Source organism: Camelina sativa, chromosome 15 (genome assembly GCF_030686135.1).
Source record: "Camelina sativa cultivar CO46 ecotype springtype chromosome 15, ASM3068613v1".
Classification (NCBI taxonomy): Eukaryota; Viridiplantae; Streptophyta; class Magnoliopsida; order Brassicales; family Brassicaceae; genus Camelina; species Camelina sativa.
In genome coordinates this window covers 34,058,885-34,080,267 of record NC_141894.1, presented here as the reverse complement: position 1 = coordinate 34,080,267, position 21,383 = coordinate 34,058,885, and the positions used below count along the sequence as shown (strand labels likewise).

The window sequence follows — 21,383 nt, the reverse complement described above, 5'->3', positions numbered from 1 at the left end:
ACCCTCAACAATATTGTCATTTGGTGGGTCATTTTAGGAAAATCGGTATTTTCATACTCCAACTAAGGAGCTATGTTGAATTCCTACTCCAGCTTTAACAATGAGCAAATTCATACATTAACTTAAATAAAACTCAAATTAACTACTCCAACTTGTAAAACGGTGTTGAATCATACACAAGCCGTAACGGTGTTAAGAGAACGTTAACAATTGCGTACGTGGAAGCCACGTAAGAAACGACGTCGTTTTGAGAAACAAAAGAAACAACTTATGTTTCTCAAAACGACGTCGTTTAATGCTTCTTCTTCCCCTTTTCTTCTTTCCTGAATCGAGTTACTTTGCTCAATCTCCACAGACCCGTAATATAATACCACAAGAGCAATCGAATCTAAACACTTTGACGGAGAAAAGAGCGACCGAGAAGCTGCGTCGCCGTCCACCTCTCACTCGATTCTTTATGTAGACAACAATCAGCAAAACTCCTAAACTCGTCGGAACATCCTTCCGGCACACGTGGCGGTTCTCCGAAGCACACGGCACACATCAGCGTTGCCCAATCAGGTCTCTGTCCCCGAGGAAGTAACGGAAACTGTCTGACGATTGGTTTCTCCAAGATCCCGTGGCACCGTACGATGTAAGGAGAATCAGTGCGGCGGAGGATCTCTATCTTGCGGGTTAGATGTCTCGTGAAAGTCGGACTCATGTCGTCGTTGACTGTATTCAGAGCGTAAAGCTCCGCCGTGGTTTTGTGTCAGACTTTGTATACGATCCCGCCGTTTCCGCTTCCGAGGATGTGGAGTTTCTCGATATCCAAAGCGGAGATCCGGTTAGTGATAGCGGTGGATGCGATGGCGGCGGCAGTGGAGGAGGGAAAGGAGAAACAGAGGAGGCGATCTGAGAGAGGTGGAAGCGGTAGACGGAGGTTGATCTGACGGCGTTCACGAACAAGAACCATTGAATTAATTAGAAGTGGTAATGATGATTTGAGAATTTTGAAGAAGAAGAGTGATGGAAACTGCAGCTTTTATTTGGAGATTGAGCAAAGTAACTCGATTCGGGAAAAAAGAAAAGGGGAAGAAGAAGCATTAAACGACGTCGTTTTGAGAAACATAAGTTGTTTATTTTGTTTCTCAAAACGACGTCGTTTCTTACGTGGCTTCCACGTACGCAATCGTTAATGTTCTCTTAACACCGTTACAGCTTGTGTATGATTTAACACCGTTTTACAAGTTGGAGTAGTGAATTTGAGTTTTATTTAAGTTAATGTATGAATTTGCTCACTGTTAAAGCTGGAGTAGTAATTCAACATAGCCCCTTAGTTGGGGTAAGAAAATACCGATTTTCCGGTCATTTTATCTACTTGACAATTACCAGGCCAGATTTAAGCTACGCAGTACACATTCTCTCTCAATTCATGAAAGCACCTTTGGAAGTTCATTGGGAAACAGCTCTCTGTCTTGTTTGTAATCTCAAAGGCTCTCCTGCGCAAGGAATTCTTCTTCGATCAGATTGTGACCTCAAAGTTTCGCCTACTGCGACTCTGATTATAACTCATGTCCTATTACTCGACGTTCACTCTTCGCATATGTCTTTTATTTAGGAAACTCACCTATTTCTTGAAAGATGAAGAAGCAAAAGATGGTTTCCAGTTCCTCTGTTAAGGTAGAGTACTGTGCCATTACCTACACACTCAAAGAAATCAAATGGTTGAAGGGTCTTCTCAAGGATTTGGGCGTTGATCATCCTTCTCCGATATCACTACATTGTGATAGTCATGCTGCCATTCATATTGCAGCTAATCCTGTTTTTCATGAACGGATAAAGCATATTAAATCCGACTGTCATCAAGTTCGGAATGCCGTCCTCGCCAAGCTCATTACTACGAAACACATTTCTACTAATGATCAGATTGCTGATTGTCTGACCAAGGCTCTACCAGAACCGACATTTCAACGACTTTTGTCCATGTTAGGTGTTATGGATTACATAACATCAACGTGAGGGGATATTAGATTAGGATATATGTTAATATACTATATCCTTAGATTTACTATGATACGGTCTTATCACTTTTAGGCAACTCCTTTTGTATAATTACTTTACATATTTGATAAGAATACACAAGAGATTACCTTCTATTACACTTCCATTACCCAAAAACTACAAAGAGCAGTTTATGCCGTTCTAGGGTTTTCTAGCTAATGGAGGAAAAAAAAAAATAGTAGAAGAAAAAAAGAAGAAGAGGGAATCTAATAAAAGGGGCTCACTGAAGCCTCTCAAGCCATCCATATAAGCAATTCAACATTTTGTATTAAGCTGGCACGTCGCCCATTAGGTGTCTAACTTTTTGTATTGATTCTTTAACTTTTTTTTGACATGAACATAAGTTTTTTTTAGTTGATTGTATGATGAAGTCATGAGTTAATGTTACAGTAGCTATTGTCTTGATCGTTAGCATATGTTTCTGTGTTTGAACGAGGGTGAAAACTGTAAAGAATCAATTAAATTGTATCTATTTTGCATTTGAAGTATCAACGTTTATTGATTTTATTAATTTATTGATCACACAAACCCTTTATAAACAACTGCGTTTTGTTCTAGGTTCCATATAGAGGTTTGTTTAGTCATTTTGTGAATTAAACTAAACCCAGATATCAGAGGTGCAGTCTCCGCCAGGATATCTCATCTCGTGAGCGAGCGCAGGACCATCAGGTTCGGTCCCAAAGTCGACGAAGAAGTCAGGATTTATGGATAGACCACCTTTGTCTGTATCAACATCAATCTGCAACATGTGTGAGCCTTTCTCCACAAGTTCAGGGTAAAACTGTCTGTCCCAAACGCTAAACAGCGAGTTCGTCACGTACAGTCGCTTCCCATCTAGGCTCAACTGAAACATCTGAGGACCTCCTCTCAGACGCTGACCCTTCACACAAGAAAAACACCAATTATTACAATAGCGTGTATAACAAGTAACACGTTCTAGATTTTGTACAACGGACCTTGATCTTAGGGGCATCGAACTGAAACTTCTTTCCATCTTCTCCTAAGGCGAAGACATCGCTTCCCTTTTGGACTAGCCCACCTACGTATAGTTGACCGGTTAAAACAGGGTTTTCCGGGTCCTCGATGTTGTACTGGCGAATATCTCCTTGAAACCAGTTGGAAAAATAGAGGAATCGGTCGTCGAGTGAGATTAGAAAGTCAGTGATAACGCCTCCCATTTCCGGGAGAATCCAGTTTTCAACTTTCAGAGGTTCCACTGATATAGCCACCTTAAAATTGGAGAGGTTGTTTGTAGTTAGGAAGAAAAAAAAAAGAAAAAGAAATGAAGATTCATTATACCTCATGGCTCCATGTTTCATCATCCTTCTTGAAAAATCTGACAATAGTACTCGACAACGCACACCCCACATATCCGATAGCTTTATCCGGGTTGTGCAAGAATCTTATCTGCAAAACAAAACAGAGGAGGATGATGTTGTTTCTTGTGGAAGAAGAAAGTAGTATAAGCTGAGATTTGCAAGACTAGTGTTTACCTCTAAGGGTACAAGTCCGGTATCACCGAGGTCAAGTATCTGTTTCAATTCTCCTTCGGGCCAACTATAGACATGTAGATGCCTTCCATACAAGCCATCAGAGACGTCCTTGGGGTCAAATCCTTTGGTAAACGCGGCTGGTGCTCCCCAAGAGGTACTAATCATCGTCTTGTGTCGAGGTTGGTACCAGAAATCATACCCAAACAAAGGACTGTGTCCATCCTTGTCCCACCTTTTAAAAGAAATTTAAATTAAATTAGCTGTTACTCAAAATCCTTAAGTGAACAATTAGGTCTGGTTCCTCTTTCTTGCCATCTAAGAAACAGTACAAATCCGTTATTCTCGATGTTACCTTCCTTTGATATTAAACTCGGAATCAAGTAAGAGAAACCCACTGCCTTTTGCGTTTCCATCTTCATCCCCAAGACAAGACACAAGAATGTCTCCGGAAGCTAAGCAATGAGGTTGATGCGGATAAGCCAATCCCGTCTTCTCCAAAACCTCCGCTGGCTCCACAAATTTGTGTAGAAATGGTTCCCTCGGGTTTGTTTTCGTATCGACGATGTAGATGCGACCAGAACTTTTTTCCGACATGTGTGAGATGTGAACACAATACATGAGAAGTATTCAGATACAAAAGAAACAGAGGAGAGATGTTGTTAAGTTTCTTACAGAAGAGAAGGCAAGATGATGTAACGTCTTTCACAAGCACGATCACCATAGCAAGAGCTACAAGAGTTCCAGCCTGAATGATGAAGTTCGTCATCAAGAAAAGGCATTGGTAGTCTATGGATGACACTAGAGTATGTCGTTGAACTCGGTTCCACATCCACCGTCGCTACGTAATCTGGCTTTGCCGTCCCAGTTCCTGGACCAAACCAATTTCCAAAAACCTTTAGCCGACATAACAAAGTTTGAAACCAAATCTTATAATGACATTAGTTGATCTTAATGACTCTTAATTCCACTTCATATATAAAGAGCTAGAAAATAGTTTACCGGTGTATAAGGCAGTGACATAGATGAGTTCCTCTCGTGGACCAGACATGGCAAGGAGAGGCGTGGCGTAACCCGGGCCGCTCTCACAGCAATCTTCACCCGCCGCTTCCATCTCAGTTTCTATATCTCTCTACTAAGCTGTCTTAGTAATGCAGCAGCTACTTCTGCATATATTGGTTTTATATACTGATATTTTCTGCAAGTTGGAACTTGGAAGTAAACTAATAATATATGTATCAATATAACACCGTTATCATTTTAATTCATCACTAATCATTTTGTTTTATAAATATGGAAAAAAAAACAAAGAAACAAGAAAAAATCGAATACGTCGGCACGAGACATTTGCTAAGAGTGCGACACGGGATGGTAGGCAGGCTCAGGTCGTATATATCCATTGGTGGCCCTTCTTGGCTTCTTTTGGCATTGCTGAAGATAGACAATATAATCGTTTTACTATTTCTTTGAACCTTTGCTCTATTCTTTATTTTATTTTATTAGACCATCGACGAGAAACAACAAAAAAAAGCTCAAACCTCTCGGGAGAAATCTTGCTTACATCTTTGGTTTATACTTCTTTAATGAAAATTTGTTAGAAATACCATTTTAAAATATATTTTTTTAACATTTTAAATTTTACTATCTTTTACATCTGGTATAATATGAGAAGATTTTGCTCAATTTTTACTAAAAAGATGACACTTGACATGTTATCTATCTAACACCTGTCTTATTTTGTTGTTTATACCTAATTAACTAAATTCATTTGTACTTTGGACCTAAGTAATTACTGGTCCATAAAACAAAAAAAAAATACTCTCAACATTTCATTTTTCCCTTTTTCAATAAGAACCAGTTGTAGATCCCTTCTGATTTAAAGCCACCATTCATCAGTTTAATTTGAAATGATAAATATGGGTTTCAATCTTGTATATGATTTAGGGGAAAAAAAAAAACAGATTCTGAATTATGTATAAAATTTATTTCTGGGTTTCAATCTTATAAATGATTCATGGGCAAGAAACGATTCTAGGTTATGTTAGATTGTGAGATGTTTATGTGTTCTCAAAATTCTCTGATCAGTTCATAAAATTTTGGCTCAAAGTTTAAATTTTGGACTTTTATTCCTGCTTAGTTTCTGGCATTTAGTCTTATATAATCTAATGGTGGGATGTTTTCCGTAAGTAATTTGATAATTGCTTACTCATTTATTCTTCATTAGATCTTACCAATTTGTTTTCCTTAAAAGTAAAATTCATTCTGTTTTCCATAAAATTATAATTCAAACCCTAATTACTCTCATAAATTTTCAGTCAATATTATTTAATTTTAGTCATTAGGTTCCTACGAAGAATTATATTATTTTTATATATCTTTCCAAAATTTAATAGGTATTTTCGATAATTTTTTAATATAAATGCAATATGATATATATACGAAGGGACCAAACTCAGTTTCTATAGAGTATTCTTAATAAGCTGATAAGCTATTTATTGCATTGAAACCATGTATGGGTCACCTCGATTGTATTCCCAAATATATATTGTTGTATATATATTTTAATGAAAGTTATAAAAATACACCCATTAAGAGAAACTTATCATTTGATATTTGACAAAACTTAGTGCTATGAAACCTAACATTTGTAGTTACTAGGTGCTTCCCCACGCAATGCGTGGGTTGTGGTGTAGTTGGCACTTCTTTGTTTTTTTTTTTGTTTTTGGTCTTTTTTGTTTTCTCTTTTGTATTATCTCGTTTTAATTAGGCATATACGGGCTTTGCCATCACTTTTATTTATACACTATATGTTTATACCATTTCGTTCAGATGTGTATAATTGTGGCGTTTACTTTTTATGAATTATGAAGATGTTGTTTCTTGCTTTTGAGGATTCAATCTTATCATTGACTGATATTGTTTCCAATACATTTATTGTATTATAGATTTTCTAATTAACTGTTTATGTAAACCCTTCATACGTTGATGTTGTAATAATAAATTATTTTTAAAAATATCTTCCGTGTAAGTGATTATGTTTGTATGCCCATGTTTTGGTCTAATATCAATAAGATTGTTTCTGTTTTTCTTTAGTTGGCTTTGAAACCAATATTGAGTTAAGCAAATAATGGGTCGAATTATGGTGTTAATAAGTAATATAAATTCTTATGTACATATATTGTATATATGTGACTATAAATTTAGCTAACTAAAAAATTATGTAATATTTAAATACAATCTTGAACATATATATATTTTTTTTATTTGTGGGAGTAATGTATGAAATTATTGGATAGAAGTTATTTTTGAGTTAAATGACCTTTAATGTCTTTAAAGTGAGTTAAATATTAATAAATTTTTATATGTGTCTTGACTTTTTTTAAAAGGAATACCAAGTGTTTCCTTCCAAATTTGAAGTGATATAGTATTTTAGTTTTCTTATATGATTTTATGAACTTCAATGTAAAAGTTTTTCAAAGTAATAAGTACACTCACTGATTGAATTATAAAATTTGGAGAAATGTTTATTTCGTTTAATCATCTGCTCTTTTAAATAAATTAAATAAGTATGTTGTTATTCCTACAAATAGGACAACATATATTATAGTTTAACCATGGAGTTAAGCAATGGAAATGGAACTTGTGATTGCAAGACAAAATGCTTATATGTTACACATTGATCGTTTAAAAATGAATAGGAACATCTAATTCTCAAATAAAGTTGATTGTTTTGTTAAAACCAACATATGTGAATTTAAATTTAACTATGCAAATTTAAAAAATAAATATGAATAGATTAGAAAGGCAAGAAATATAAAAGAAATATTTGTTTATATAAATAAAATAAAAATTGAAACCAATGTTAAATATATATAATACTTTCTACATTAAAATATAGAATCAAACTCTTACAAGTTACAACACATATGAGATATAACAACATTTGATATTGGTAGGAGAGGAGGAGAGAATGTTTACTATAAGATGGTAATCCAAATTAGATAATGGAGATGAATCTTTAAAAAATAGAACAATGTAATATCTATATATATATAATACTTTCTAAATTAAAATATAGAATCAAACTCTTACAACACATATGAGATATAACAACATTTGATATTGGTGGGAGAGGAAGAGAGAATGATTACTTATAAGATAATAATCCAAATTAGATAAAGGAGATAAATCTTTTAAAATAAGAACAATGTAAAATATATATCATGTAGTCTCTAAAATTTAAATTTAGCATTAACAATTTACAATGATATTTCATTTTTTTTTACAACCCATACAACAAAAATAAGAAATCAAAAATAACAAAAAAATAACGAAATATGATTTGAGGTATTGTAGAAGAGAATGAGAGAATGTGAAAATGAGATAGTAAAAGAATGTCAATATGAGAGAATGATAGATTGAGAGAATGCTTATTTATATGATAAGAAATGATGGAAGTTACATTTAGAACTATGGAGTTACAATAGTAATTTATTGTGTTTGAATAGAATTGAGTGGTAGAATATGATTAATGCATAATTTATTTTATTTTCAGTTATAATTTTATTTTAATGTGTGAGTTAAATGTATTGTGTTTATTGGATCTTAAATATTGTTTAAAGCAATTAGAAAGCAAATAAAAAAATAAAAAAAAAATAGAAAAAATTAAATGAAAATCAACCAATAAGGAGAGACCAAAACCTTACTTTTATATATATGATATATTGCTTTAAACTTTGAAATGAGAAATATATTATAAACAATAATTTTACATGAGAAATATATTAATTTAGCCAACCAAAATATGAATATAAGTTTAGCCAACCAAAATAAATAAAAAATATTAAAATTTAACCAAAAATAATTTCTCTTGAAAGATAATAAGTTAGTAGGAGGAATGAATTAATGTACAATTATTGGATATGAGTTACATTTGAGTTAAATGGAGTTACATGTCTTTAATTATAAATAAATATTTTAATTTTTTATAACCTAAAATAAAAGGAATACCAAGTGGCTGAATCAAAATTCACATGATTTGGTTGTTTGTTGATATAAACTCAACACTTACACATAATATTTCAAAATAAAAAATATTACTTTTTAAGTGACAAACTAAATTAGTTTTCTTTTAAAATTATATGAATTCTTCAATCTCAATAATTTTTAAAATCCCAAGGATAACTTATATTTTTTTTGGTTTTCACTCATCAATTTAATTTATAGTGCTAGATTTCATACTAATGGTTTCATCTTTAGAGAATTTAGTGAAATAATATTTTTAAAATTATATTTTATTTTTATATTTAAGTTCCAGTTGAATATGTTTTGTTTTTTGGATCATTTTTTATTTTGATTAAAGACACAAAAAACCAATTGTTTGATTATGTTCTTTTTGTTTTCAAAAACCTCAAATCATAAAAAAAAAATACATATTATATTGATCTCTGCAGATTTAACAATTGGATCACAAAACAAAATAGTATTTATAAATGGATAAATGGATAATTATATTGCTCTTTAAATATTATATTGATCTTTATAAATTATTTAAAATGATACATGAATATTTGAGATAACCAGAGACATAATAGATAACTACATATGGATCATTTCAACTTTAAGATCTTATTGTGTGGTGAATATTGTAAGGAAGTATGAAAATAATGACTTATAAGATGTTAATACAAAATAGAAAATGGAGATAAACATTTTAAAAGATTAAAATAAATATATAAGATATACATATCATACAAACTCTAAAACTAAGCTTTTACAATGATATTTGATTTGATTTTTTATAACCCATACAACAACAATAACAAAAAAAAAATACAAAACAAAACAAAAAAGAGATTTGAGAGTAGTGGAAGAAGATGAGAGAATGAAAGAGTGATAGACTAAGAGAATAAGATAATGAGTATTTATAGGAAGAGAAATGATGAAAAATTACATTTAGAAAAATGAGAGTTACAATTCTAATTTATTGTTTTGTTTTAATACAATTGATTAATACACCTTAGTGGAGAAATAAAGTTAATGCATAATTTATAGGGAGAAGCTATAAAGATTTCAATTTTATATTATGTGAGTTAAATGTGGAAATTAATTGTTTTAAATTTGTGTTTTAATATATTTTTTTTTTGTTAAAATTGCATTGCTAAGTGGACCAATAAGGAGAGACTGAAACTCTACTTTTATATATATGATTTTAAGCAATACTTCATCTATTTTACAAAACGTATTTTTTAGGACTTCTGCGCACACACTCATTTTTTTATCGAGGTAAAACTCTCATTAAATATGGGGAGAGGTGATTTCTAAATCCATATGGAATTGTAAATTCTAAAAATCAAAACACATGGATTTTGAAATAACATGTTTTATCCTTGGATTTGGATCTATCTATTTTACACTTTCAAATCCATCCAAATCCATTTAAAACATAATGTGGATTTTGAAATCCAAAAATAAATCATTAAAATCAATAACATGGGATTTGAACAAGTATTTGTAAATCATAGAACCAATAACACATAATTTTGATAAGTATTTTTAAATCAATGATTGAATAACACATGATTTCCAAATCCATTAAAATCATAGAACCAATAACCCCTCTCATTTCATAATAATACATTAGGTTTTCTGAATTCAATTCTATATAAAAGTGAGTCTATCAGTCCCTCTTTTTTTTTTCTTAACCTTTTTTTTCACTTTCTTTTACCCGATTCGTGAAACATACTCAAACCAAAAGCCATAATGATGTATATAGTCATATTAATATTTTTACGATTTTTGGCATTTGTATGAAAGATTCAAGATACAATATGAATTGTTTTTTTCAAGCTTAAATTTCTGACCTACACAATTGCTAAACAACTCTTGCGATTGACACGCAATGTCATCGTATTAAAACTAGAAATAGGCTCACGCAATGCACGAGATATATTTACATTTTTTTAATTAATTATATTATATATCAAATTTAGAAATCAATTTTTGTAATAAAATTTTAAAATTTTTAATATGTGTTCCTTTATATATATGGTTTTTCATGTTTTGACGCAAAATAAAATAAACAAAACATATATATCAAAAATATTTTTGATTAAAGTAATTAAATCCCTCAAATTTCTTTTGTTTTGGATTTTATTGTTTTGTGATAAATTGTTAGGTTCTTAGAGCATCTCCAACCACACTCTATTTTAAAGTCAATACTCTATTATAGAGTAATATTTGCTCCAACACTACTATAAAGAATAAATGCTAGGATTACTCTATATTCAATTTTTTTTTACACTAACTCTATTTTAGAGTCAAAAATAGAGTGATACATTGAAAAAAACTATGCTCTATTTTAGAGTAAAAAATAGAATATATATTAAAGATAGTCTTAGCACAAATTAGGTTTGTGTAGAGACCAGATAAAACGAAAATAGTTTGCTCAAATATTACCAGATAAATCTCATTTTTCCCTACATCTTTTCCAAAGCTTTAATATATGGATGCGATCAAGACTTATATGATGATTCGCTAGATCTTTATAACCAGAAAATTATTATGAAGTCAGTAACCATGAAATTAAATCAATCAAAATATGTTTTAGTCTCAATCGTAAAACAAAATTGATAAATATTGATCTTTTTGCAAGTGATTTTACAACTTTATATATTTTTTAACTCAATCTTAATATTTGATTTTCTTTTGACTCCACAATATGTTGGTATGGTTTGATGCTATAGTTGTATAATATATCATAATTTAATAGGATTTTAGTGGAAGTATGGAACTGACTAACTTTATTGTCTACTCAATGAAAGAAAATATTATATGATTTTAAAACGTGTGAAAATTAAGGTTTATAAAATTACATTAAGGCTTAATCATAATCATGTATCTTTATTGTCTACTCAATGAAAGAAAATATTATATGATTTTAAAACGTGTGAAAATTAAGGTTTATAAAATTACATTAAGGCTTAATCATAATCATGTATTTAAACTATTTCATTTCTCATCCAAGATATGATTTTTATTATGATATTTTCTTTTATTATAAAATAGTGTGTTTTTTTACTTTAAGGATGAAGGACAAATTAAATAAAATGTAAGAAAAATGTTTAAAATGGATGTATCAAATATCAGTTATTTATTAGGAAATGTTATAGAATATTACATTTCTTATCATATACATAATATGAGATTTTATTATAAAATAATTTGATTTTGTTTGATAAAAAAATTTAAGATATTAATGTGGATTTAAAAATATATGTCAATTGTACCAACATTAGGAAGAGAACTATGACTATTTGGAATTGAAAATGATATAAATTTGTTAAATAATAAAATAGAAATAAAGGATGACAGGTGTCGGTAAAAGAGAATGCCAAATGGAGCAATGTGAGTAAAAGTTAGAAACCCAATGATTATGAGATATGTGAAGGTACATCGGAGGTGGTAGCTGCTGGGAACAATGGTTGTGAGAAGGTGAGTACAGGTGAATTCGACATCGATTGGTTCGTATACTCCTGATGAGTGTAAGGGCTTCAATTATATTTGTTAGGCTTGTAATTGGTCTTATTTTGTCAAGCCTAATATGAAAACTTAAAAACAATGGCCTTTAAAACTAAGAAAGGACATGTGTCAGTTATATAATAAGCCAGGTGTCATGTTCTAAGGAGAAGTTGAGAAAAACCTTCTCTTATTATATAAATAAAGGATGACAGGTGTCGGTAAAAGAGAATGCAAAATGTCGCAATGTGAGTAAAAGTTAGAAAAAGGTCTTATATAATATGAGAAGGTTTTCCTCAACTTTTACTAAGGAGATGACACTTGGCATGCTGTATATCTGACACATGTATTCATTTGTTATTTGGACCTAATTAATTTGTTATTTGGACCTTATTAACTTAAATTATTTGTAGTTTGGACTTTAGTAACTACAGGCCCACAAAACCAAAAAAAAATTATATCTCCTTTTTATATAGATATTTTCAGTTTTGTACAAAAATAAATATATAAATATAGAATGTTTGGTTGACAAAAAAATTATATATATATAAATATAGATATTTTCAGCAAAATGTATATTCTAGATTTTTATCGTTATGAAGATGCATCAAATGTCACAATAATAATATATATTTGTAATATGAGAAGGTTTTTTTTCTAACTTTGCCTGCCAATGCGACACTTGGCGCTCTATATTTGTGATACATGACTTTCTCACTAATCATAAATTAGAAACTCTATATGAATGCTGAAAATGTGTTCTTTTAATTAAAAAAAAATGAACTCTCCAACCAATCAATAAACTAAACTTTTGAAACCTGAATTTTGTATTTTACTAATGAGATTATGATCTAGACAATATGTTTTACACAGAGGGATCACCATTGATTATTTTGAATAAATAATAAGTGTATTCCCGATTTAACATATGCTTCAGTGTTTACTCTCTAATCTAGTAATCACCCTTAATATATTTTTTTTGGAATAATGCATATTAAATTATGGCTCATGTCATAAAACTTTAATAAATATCTTATACTATATCTCGAATTTAATTATGAATAAAATTCATGAAAAGAAAAGTGTGTCAAATTTTTTTTTAGATTCGATATATTATCTCTATTTTCTAATTATTAAAAAATAATTACCTTTAAATTATTTTTGGAAACTATTGTTTTCTGTAATTTCATGGGGTGATTAAGCAAATATATTCTGATACCATTATATTATTTTTATTTTCTTTTAGTACATAAGTTTTACAAACATTCAACCAGTAACTTATAGAATATTAAATACACATTTAATTTTTCTGTGTTTGTCTTTAATACAATTAATGTGATTATTGAATACAATGTAATTTTTAAAAATATATTAGAATATATTTGGTACTTTAAAATTATTCTATCATAAATTAATTTGGTTTCAGTTTTTAGTTTAAAAGTATAAAAACTTTTTTTTTGTTTTTATTGGTTTGATCAGTAGTTTTATTTTTAGGTTATATGGTACTCCCTCCGTTTCAAAATATAGGATGTTTTAGAAAAGTTTTTTGTTTCACAATATAGGATGTTTTCAAGTTTCTATGCAACTTTTAGATTAGTTTAGTATTTTATATGATGCAGTATTGTTTCTGATTGGTTGAACTTGTTAAAAGTAAAAATTTCTTAATCTGCGTGCTTTAATTAAAACATCTTATATTTTGAAACGGAGAGAGTATATGCTTTCATTAGGAAATATCTTATATGCTAAAACTAAAAGTTGGTAGAAATATTTTTTTCTAACAATGTGAAAAAAAACTTTTAAGCAAACTATACACCATATAAGATAAAAATAAAATGAAGTAGATTAAAAAATATTTAATTTAAAATTAGTTAGAAAAACATGTCACATGTGTCATAAATTTAGAGCGCCAAGTGTCGCATTGGTAAAGAAAGTTAGAAAAAACTTTCTAAAATTAATAAGAAAAACATGTCACATGTGTCACAAATTTAGAGCGCCAAGTGTCGCATTGACAGAGAAAGTTAGAAAAAACATTCTCATATTATATAAGATTTGTAATTGATTGACATATCGTTTGTTGGACCAGCGACGAGTGATCTTATATGTTATTTTGATTGTGAAGAACGACATATATAAGAATCTTTTGTCATCAGACTAATCTCCTTTAGAGAGTGTACACGCTAAGTACTAGTAATTATAATATGTTAAATAAATTTTTAGAATTTTTTTTAGGTTTGTGTTCTATGTTTTACATTTAGGATATAGTTTTAAGAGAATAATGTCTAGTATTTAGGATTTAGAGTTTATAATTTGGTTATTTTGTATATTAAAAAGGGTATTTTTGAAGATGAACAACATAGAAATAATATTTTTAGAAAATGACATAGAAAAATGTATTTTTGAAAATGTCCTTGTCTAATCGACTAATACATATAGGCTCATTCGATCTTCAAACAACTTGCACAAACCCTTAGTTAGGTGAAGCTCTAACACATTTAACACACCTTAATATTGTCAAGTCACCAAAACGGTATATTTTACATCTTATGACGTAAGCATGGCCGCCATTTTAGAGCTATACTTGGCATTTGTTTTACATGAAATACAAAAGAAAGCATCACTTCCCATTACTCTCCTTTTGGCTTTGAAGTGATAATATAGTTAAATGTCAAAAGTTGTCACTTTCGAGTTTTGAGGCTAATATAACCCAGCTATACAAAAATTGTATCAACAACTACACATAGAAGTCTAAGATATCGCTAATACTCAAACGTACAATTTGGTTTTCACTAGTTCTATTCTATGAAACGTACAAGAATATCTAATAAGTATCTATAGTGCTGCAGAACTGGATAATTCATCATAGTCGAAGAACAAAAAGCTTATTATTTTTCATGAAGTGGTATGCTTTATTATACTGCGTGAACCGATATTTGCAGCTTATATTAACAATTGAGTAAGAACTGGTCCACATTTGCTAATCCTTAACAAGGTAAACGTAAAGGAGCATGCTAAAATTTCTAGGCTACTTGTAGAGTCTTTCTATTTCATTCTTGTATTGATCAACCACCTTGTCCCGTCTTATTTTCATCGTCGGTGTCATTAATCCGTTGTCTATCTGTAAAGATATTACATAGAACGTTAACATAAGGACTGAATATTTTGAGTCCCAAATGAAAAGATAATGAATGAGACCGAACAAAAGAACATACCGTGAAAGGCTCATCCACGATCAGAACCGGTCCAACTTGGAACGAGCATTGTGATGTCCTGCATTATGGTTTATGTATGAGTAATTGCTTGATTAGGGGCAAGTATACGCTTAAATCATACATTAGATAGAGGGATCCAGATGCTCAAAGAGTAACACTTGGTCTGATACATTACCATTTCCTCAGTTCTTCGTAGACCATGCTAGTTATCGTCTCCTTGCTAAGTTCATTGACTTCAGGATCTAGAGGTGAAATTTTCTGCGTTGCTGCTCCTTCTGCTGCTTCTTTGTTTGGGATAATAATAGCTCCGAGGCGGCGTTGATCCTGAGAACGAAAGATTATGGCCACATCGAAATCCAAAGATTAAATCCGTAAAACATCCCATACCACTGTTCCTAAATCAAACTTTCCAACAAGTGTACCTGTCCAATAACCACTATCTGTTGAATCAAATTGCTTCTCATGGCTGCTTCTTCAATCTCCAATGGTTCCACATTTTCACCTACAACGATCAAGCTGTTATCATACGTTTTTAACAATACATGCGGTGTTTAAAATGTATGCTAATCATACAGACAGTTGGAAACAGAATTTTAATTCAAGAAAGTGTAAAAAGATGATATACCTGTGGAAAGTACAATTGTGTCCTTCGCACGGCCTTCAAGAACGATGACACCTCCACAGCTACGACTCCGTCCTACTGAATGCTGAGGAGTAATCCAACCCATATCTCCAGTATTGAACCATCCATCTTCATCTATAACTTGCTTGGTGGCCAGTGGATTCTGAGGTAATCAACAGAAAGATGAGTTAACTTGATCTAACCACCAAACCCAAAGCCTTCATCCAAATCACAGAGAATGTTTCAGGAGTTCACACATTTAGCAAAAAAAATAAATGGATTGCAAGAAATCTAGATTCCAATGAGATGCTTTAGATGAGGAATGATGAGTTTGAAGATGAAAAGAGTTATACATAGACTAGTTAAGAGGTGTCCATTTCTTTCTGGATAAAGTATAACAAGTAGACAAGAAATCTCGATAGCCATCAACGTTTACGGAAAGCACAGCACAGATTATAACAAGTTTTTTAATAACAAACTAATCCGAGAAACAGGGGCACCATAGAAGCCAATATATATACTCACGAACAGAAGAATCATAAACAAAATCTTGACGGCTAAAATTCTGTAACTGTTGTGTCATCCATTCACAAATTTGTCGTAAACAAAGGGCAGAAAGTGTGTATCACCTTATAGTAACCTTTCATCACCGGTCGGCCTCTGACTTTGACAATGCCCTTTGAACCAGGTGGAAGATCAGAACCGGTCTCAGGATCTACAATTTTGAATTCTGTATCTTTAATAGGGTGCCCAACTGAGCCAAGAACCTTCATAGAACAGTAAAAAAAATACAATTTTAACAAATATGTCACTGTGTAACATAACATAGAGAGTAAAAGATAGGAGACTTGTTATGTCTTCTTTTATAGCTCTTTTGGACTGATTGTGACCCAAACTTTTGGTGCAAGATGAGAGCTTATTTTCCCTTGATCACAAAGGAAGAGGTCACTTTGGTGAGAGTTTAAACTTACATTACAGTTAAGCCTCCGCGCAGAGACAACCGGTGAGGTTTCTGTCAAACCATACCCATTTTGTACATTCACACCGATGGCCTGCATAAAGAACTAAGCTGTTTACATATGAACAAAATAACTTGTTTAAATGCCAAAAAAAAAAATAACATTAATCTCTAGAAGCAAAATTGGTAGTCTAACCTCGAAAAACTTGTCAACATGCATCGGTAAACTACCACCTCCGCTAACACCAGCCTGGATGAAACAAAGATTAGATTGCAAAGTCAGTTTAACAATCTTTCTGATAAGTTTAAAGAATCTTTCTTCGCCTAGAAATATAAAAGTAGGAAACCGGAAGTAGAAAGTTGTAATACTACCTTTGTTATTCCAACAGATGAACGGATTTCTCTGTGGACAAGCTTTTCAGCCAACATATGCAATGGCAATAGGACAAACGCAACTACTCTCGCCCATAACCAATCCACCAACGAAACAACATACATTGGAGGCTTTTGATTTTTTGTCAAACAAAGACCCTGGATACAAGAGCAAAGAACTTATCACAACTCTATTACCACAAACTATTAGGCAGTACGAAATACTAAAGAGGACACATCTGGTTTGCAAACCTCAGAAATTCTTCTCATCTCCATATATGCAAGGCTGACTTTGATCAATGTAAGCGCCACAAATTTACGAGCAGGGGAGCTTGTAGAAATTTGCTTTTGAATCCCACTGCAATTCCCAAAAAATAGAGAAAGATGTTTAGATAATGATTGAAATCATGGAAGAAACAATTTCATTGTAAAAAAATAAAATAAAATAAATAAAAAAAACAAAAAATAAAAAAAAAAACAATTTCATTGTAAATCTTGAATGACCGAGTAGATACAGCCATGAGGGAAATCTTATACTTAGCTCTCAGTTGCGTGAGATGGCTTTAAAATATATACAACATATGCATACGAACAGTGACTCATAATCTCTTATCAGTAAACTTCAGTAACAATATAACCTATCTGAAAGTATTTGAATCTTATGCGCAAAAAATGCTTGTAAAGTTGCATACCTGTAGAGTGTCTCATATACTAAAGGAACTGAAATGAGATAGTGTGGTTGATACTGCTTGAGATCATCCTGTAACAAAAACCAAAAAAAAAAAATGTTTCAAATCCAAAGGTGCAACGTTTCATCGTCTCCCATTTTCAAGGATAAGATGTTTCTTTTAGGTTTTCACTGTGTAACAATAACATAGAGAGACTTACCTTTAAGAATCTTATAGACGTATACTTTTGCTCTACTCCACATGTAAATATGAAGTATTCACAAGCCCGTTCATAGGCATGCCATGATGGCAACATACTTAGAAATCTTTCCCCAGCTTCAGCAGGCACAAAGTCGGATAAATTTCTTATCTGTAGAGTAATTCAAAATACCAAACAAACAAATTTTCTTTCAGAACGTAATAGCAAACTCAGTATTTTATAAAGGTGAACATAAATTGATGAGAAGTCTTGGCCTTGAACCTGGTGTAACAAATTCTGATGTGTGAGCATAACACCTTTTGGATTTCCCGTGGTTCCGCTGGTATACATAATTGTGGCTGTATCATCTGGATCGATGAATTCATATTCATACTTCCCTGCAGTCATTTATCTTTTAGCACTCCCAAAAACACTAAAGTGGCTACATAAATGATAAAGAGAGTAGATGTGGCACTTACTAGCATCATTAGATCTTGCAAATTTTGCACGTCTCTCTTGTCCAAATCTTTTAATTTCGTTGTAACTATAGACTGGTGTCTGCCTACCCACTGTAACCAACGACGATTTGTCTCCCCATAGAAGAATCACAAATCTTGGAGGTGCTTTGCAAGAAAATGACTCAGCAATGCGGTTGTAAAACTCAGGGTTATCCACAACAAGAGCTACACTGCAAAACAAATCACAACTCCGTACTGTAAAAAAATTTGAAAACAAGGAATTAGAGACGCGCATAGTAGGTAATTTAAAAGACAACTAAAAACCAAAGAATTCTGTCTCTGTCATTTACGAATCTCCTTGATTAACGACGCCTCTATAGGAAAGTCACATAATGAAGAATGATAAGACAAATGTGAAATCAAGATGTTGAATAAATTTACGCCTAATAAAGACTGTGGATCACTATGGAAACCAAACGAAATCTCTCATGGACTCAGAAAAATAGCAAGATGCTATCTGAAGTGACAGAAGTTCTAAAAATGGTTCATGAAAACAAGAAATTTTGATGACACAAGTGGTAAGTAAATGTGGCGATAAAAATTCAACACAAAGGAACGAAATGGTTTAGATGTACCTTTCCGAATGACAGTATATCTGCAGTAACTCTTCAATAGAGGATCTGGATCCTCTAACAACATTGACTGCTCCTGTAGCCATTATACCTGGCATAAAGTAGTAAAGAGTAGGTAAACATACCAATACCTGCGGAGAAAAAAGAAAAATCGAAGAACCAAACGACATAATTAGAATGACTGCAGTAAAGCAGGGCAGTTTAAAACAACTTAACATGTGAGCATCATAAGGTTATTGTGAACTGATAATGTCATATAAATTTCCATACTTTCACTTATTTGGGCATGAAATTTAGGCATAGATGATTATCTATCAAATGAAAGGCTTTCGAACTAAAGTAAAAAACTTTAAAAGTCTTAAGGTTGAACCATTTTCCCTTACAGAAACATTTAAAGAATGGATAGATAGGTGTTTGAATAGGTGAAGCAGCATGAATTTATAAGGACGAAAATCAAAGAGCAGAAACACCCCAAAACATATTTCAACAGATCATTGGTTGTCCTGGAATGGAAATGACCGATAATTAATGTGTACGGTAAGCAATGACAAGCTCAATATTCAAGTTTCATGACATAATCCAATAACGGGTAAGCCTCAAGCTTTAAGCAAATTATGTAATAGACAATAGTTAGTGAGTTTCCTACAGCGTTTCTATATAATAAACCACATACCTTGATCCGCAACAAGCCATCGACAAGAGTTATCAGCGAAAAGTGCAATCTTCTCATCTGCTTTCACTCCAACGACTCGCAAACCCTCAACAAAGTCCAAGATTTCTTGTTCCAACTGCAGTTTTAAGATGATTGAAATGAAAACATCGAATTACTCATCCAAATTTAACATCACTGAAAACTTCAAAAGTTATAACCCACCTATTTATCAGGCAGATATACAGTTGAAATAAAAATAACAAACACAAAGGGACATGCCAGACGATAATCATTAAAAGTATCAATTTAGTATGCTTCCAAACATACAAATATGGTTCATCTTCAGCACCTTCACTAATTAACAAGCAGATAAGATACGCAGCTTCAGAATATCTATACAAATTACAGAACTAATAGATAAAGAAATAAAGCTGAAGGCCAACTCAATCTCAACTCTTGAACTTCAGTTGTTTCCCTAAGTTCTGACTCCTACTTAAAAAAGACCTCTGTTCCAAAAGTATGGAGATCCAAAGTGACTCAAGCAAAGCAGCTGTTACCTGTCTGTACGTGAACGTAGATGGCGGGTCATGATAGGGATCCACCACCGCAACTTTGTCACCGTACTTCTCAACAGATGATCTCCAAATATCAGGAACAGCCCTCCATTCATTAGAGCGTAAAGCAGCCTCCTTTGGCAAAGATGAGCGTTCCAAGAAAGGAGAACACCGCCTTAACTCCTTCTCCTGAATCTATAATAAAGATACACAACGGGTGTTACATACCATTCAAATCAAAGTCAACTCAGCTTTTCATAAGACTTAAACCAAGTATCCTAATCCTAAACTAACAAGACTTAGCCACTACCTTAGACAAGTATTTTAAACTAACAAGACTGAGCCACTCGTTGTTGTTCTGGTTTAGTGCAACAGCTAAACTTAAACCAACCCTTCTTTTCAGATTACTTACTTCTAAAACCAAAGTCAAAGGAGCAATTTTTAAAGTCCACAAACCAAAAAGGAACAGTTTTTAATTTAGTTCGCAACAAAAGAATCGAACCCAAAAAAGGAAATTTTCGAAGTGAGTGATTAAAAGAACTCGCCGTGGACTCGCAGAGAACTCGAAATCCCCGTCGTGAAGCTCTTCTGCGGTCAAAACCCTTGTAACCAAACACCAACCTGACCCCAGAAACTTGAAATTGAGGAGCAGGGGAGCCGTGAGAAACGAGAATCGAAGGTCCCAGAGACGTTGACGCCATGGTTGAGGAGTAGAGGACGAAGAAAGGGTTATTGTGAGGAGAGATGAGAGGAGAAAGAGAGAGAGATGAAGAAGCAAGAAAGGTGGAAGAAGAAAGAAGAGACGAGAGAGCATGTCGATGTCGTGATTACGATTATATCACAGAGAGAAAAAAATAAGAAAGAAAGAAAGATCAGTTCCAAGTTGGTTGGCACCGCTACAGAAGCATGGCAACTTCAGAGTCTCAGAGATAATAAAAACAAAACAGAGTTGATCATACTCTATTACATTTCTTTTTTGACATTAATATATTTATTTACAACTTTGATT

General features: G+C 32.2%; 2 protein-coding genes and 1 pseudogene across 5 annotated transcripts; all 3 read right to left on the bottom strand.

The window, feature by feature from the left end:
- Positions 1-388: 388 nt before the first annotated feature.
- On the bottom strand, positions 389-955 carry LOC147927678 (mitogen-activated protein kinase kinase 7 pseudogene; annotated as a pseudogene).
- A 1,560-nt stretch (positions 956-2,515) lies between these two features.
- On the bottom strand, positions 2,516-5,107 carry LOC147927677 (selenium-binding protein 3-like). The gene is made up of 7 exons (XM_087486939.1): positions 4,536-5,107; positions 4,209-4,404; positions 3,889-4,116; positions 3,537-3,768; positions 3,343-3,450; positions 3,000-3,272; positions 2,516-2,923 (listed from the first exon to the last, which is right to left on the bottom strand). Exons 1-7 carry the CDS (start codon positions 4,645-4,647, stop codon positions 2,642-2,644), a joined length of 1,431 nt encoding a protein of 476 aa, XP_087343065.1. The 5' UTR covers positions 4,648-5,107; the 3' UTR covers positions 2,516-2,641.
- Positions 5,108-14,935: 9,828 nt separating this feature from the next.
- Positions 14,936-21,379, bottom strand: LOC147927676 (putative acyl-activating enzyme 16, chloroplastic). Of its 4 annotated transcripts, none has more exons than XM_087489329.1 (18): positions 20,920-21,379; positions 20,378-20,569; positions 19,842-19,956; positions 19,172-19,259; positions 18,558-18,766; positions 18,361-18,476; positions 18,100-18,249; positions 17,904-17,971; positions 17,464-17,569; positions 17,212-17,370; positions 17,036-17,089; positions 16,853-16,933; positions 16,511-16,648; positions 15,885-16,044; positions 15,682-15,761; positions 15,435-15,583; positions 15,260-15,317; positions 14,936-15,165 (listed from the first exon to the last, which is right to left on the bottom strand). In XM_087489329.1, exons 1-18 carry the CDS (start codon positions 21,073-21,075, stop codon positions 15,073-15,075), a joined length of 2,172 nt encoding a protein of 723 aa, XP_087345455.1. In that variant the 5' UTR covers positions 21,076-21,379; the 3' UTR covers positions 14,936-15,072. The 4 variants fall into 4 exon arrangements, with proteins under 4 accessions (XP_087345455.1, XP_087345456.1, XP_087345458.1 ...); XM_087489330.1 differs by having other exon boundaries at positions 19,172-19,299; positions 20,920-21,341; XM_087489332.1 differs by having other exon boundaries at positions 18,558-18,791; positions 20,920-21,336.
- Between the last annotated feature and the right edge of the window lie 4 nt (positions 21,380-21,383).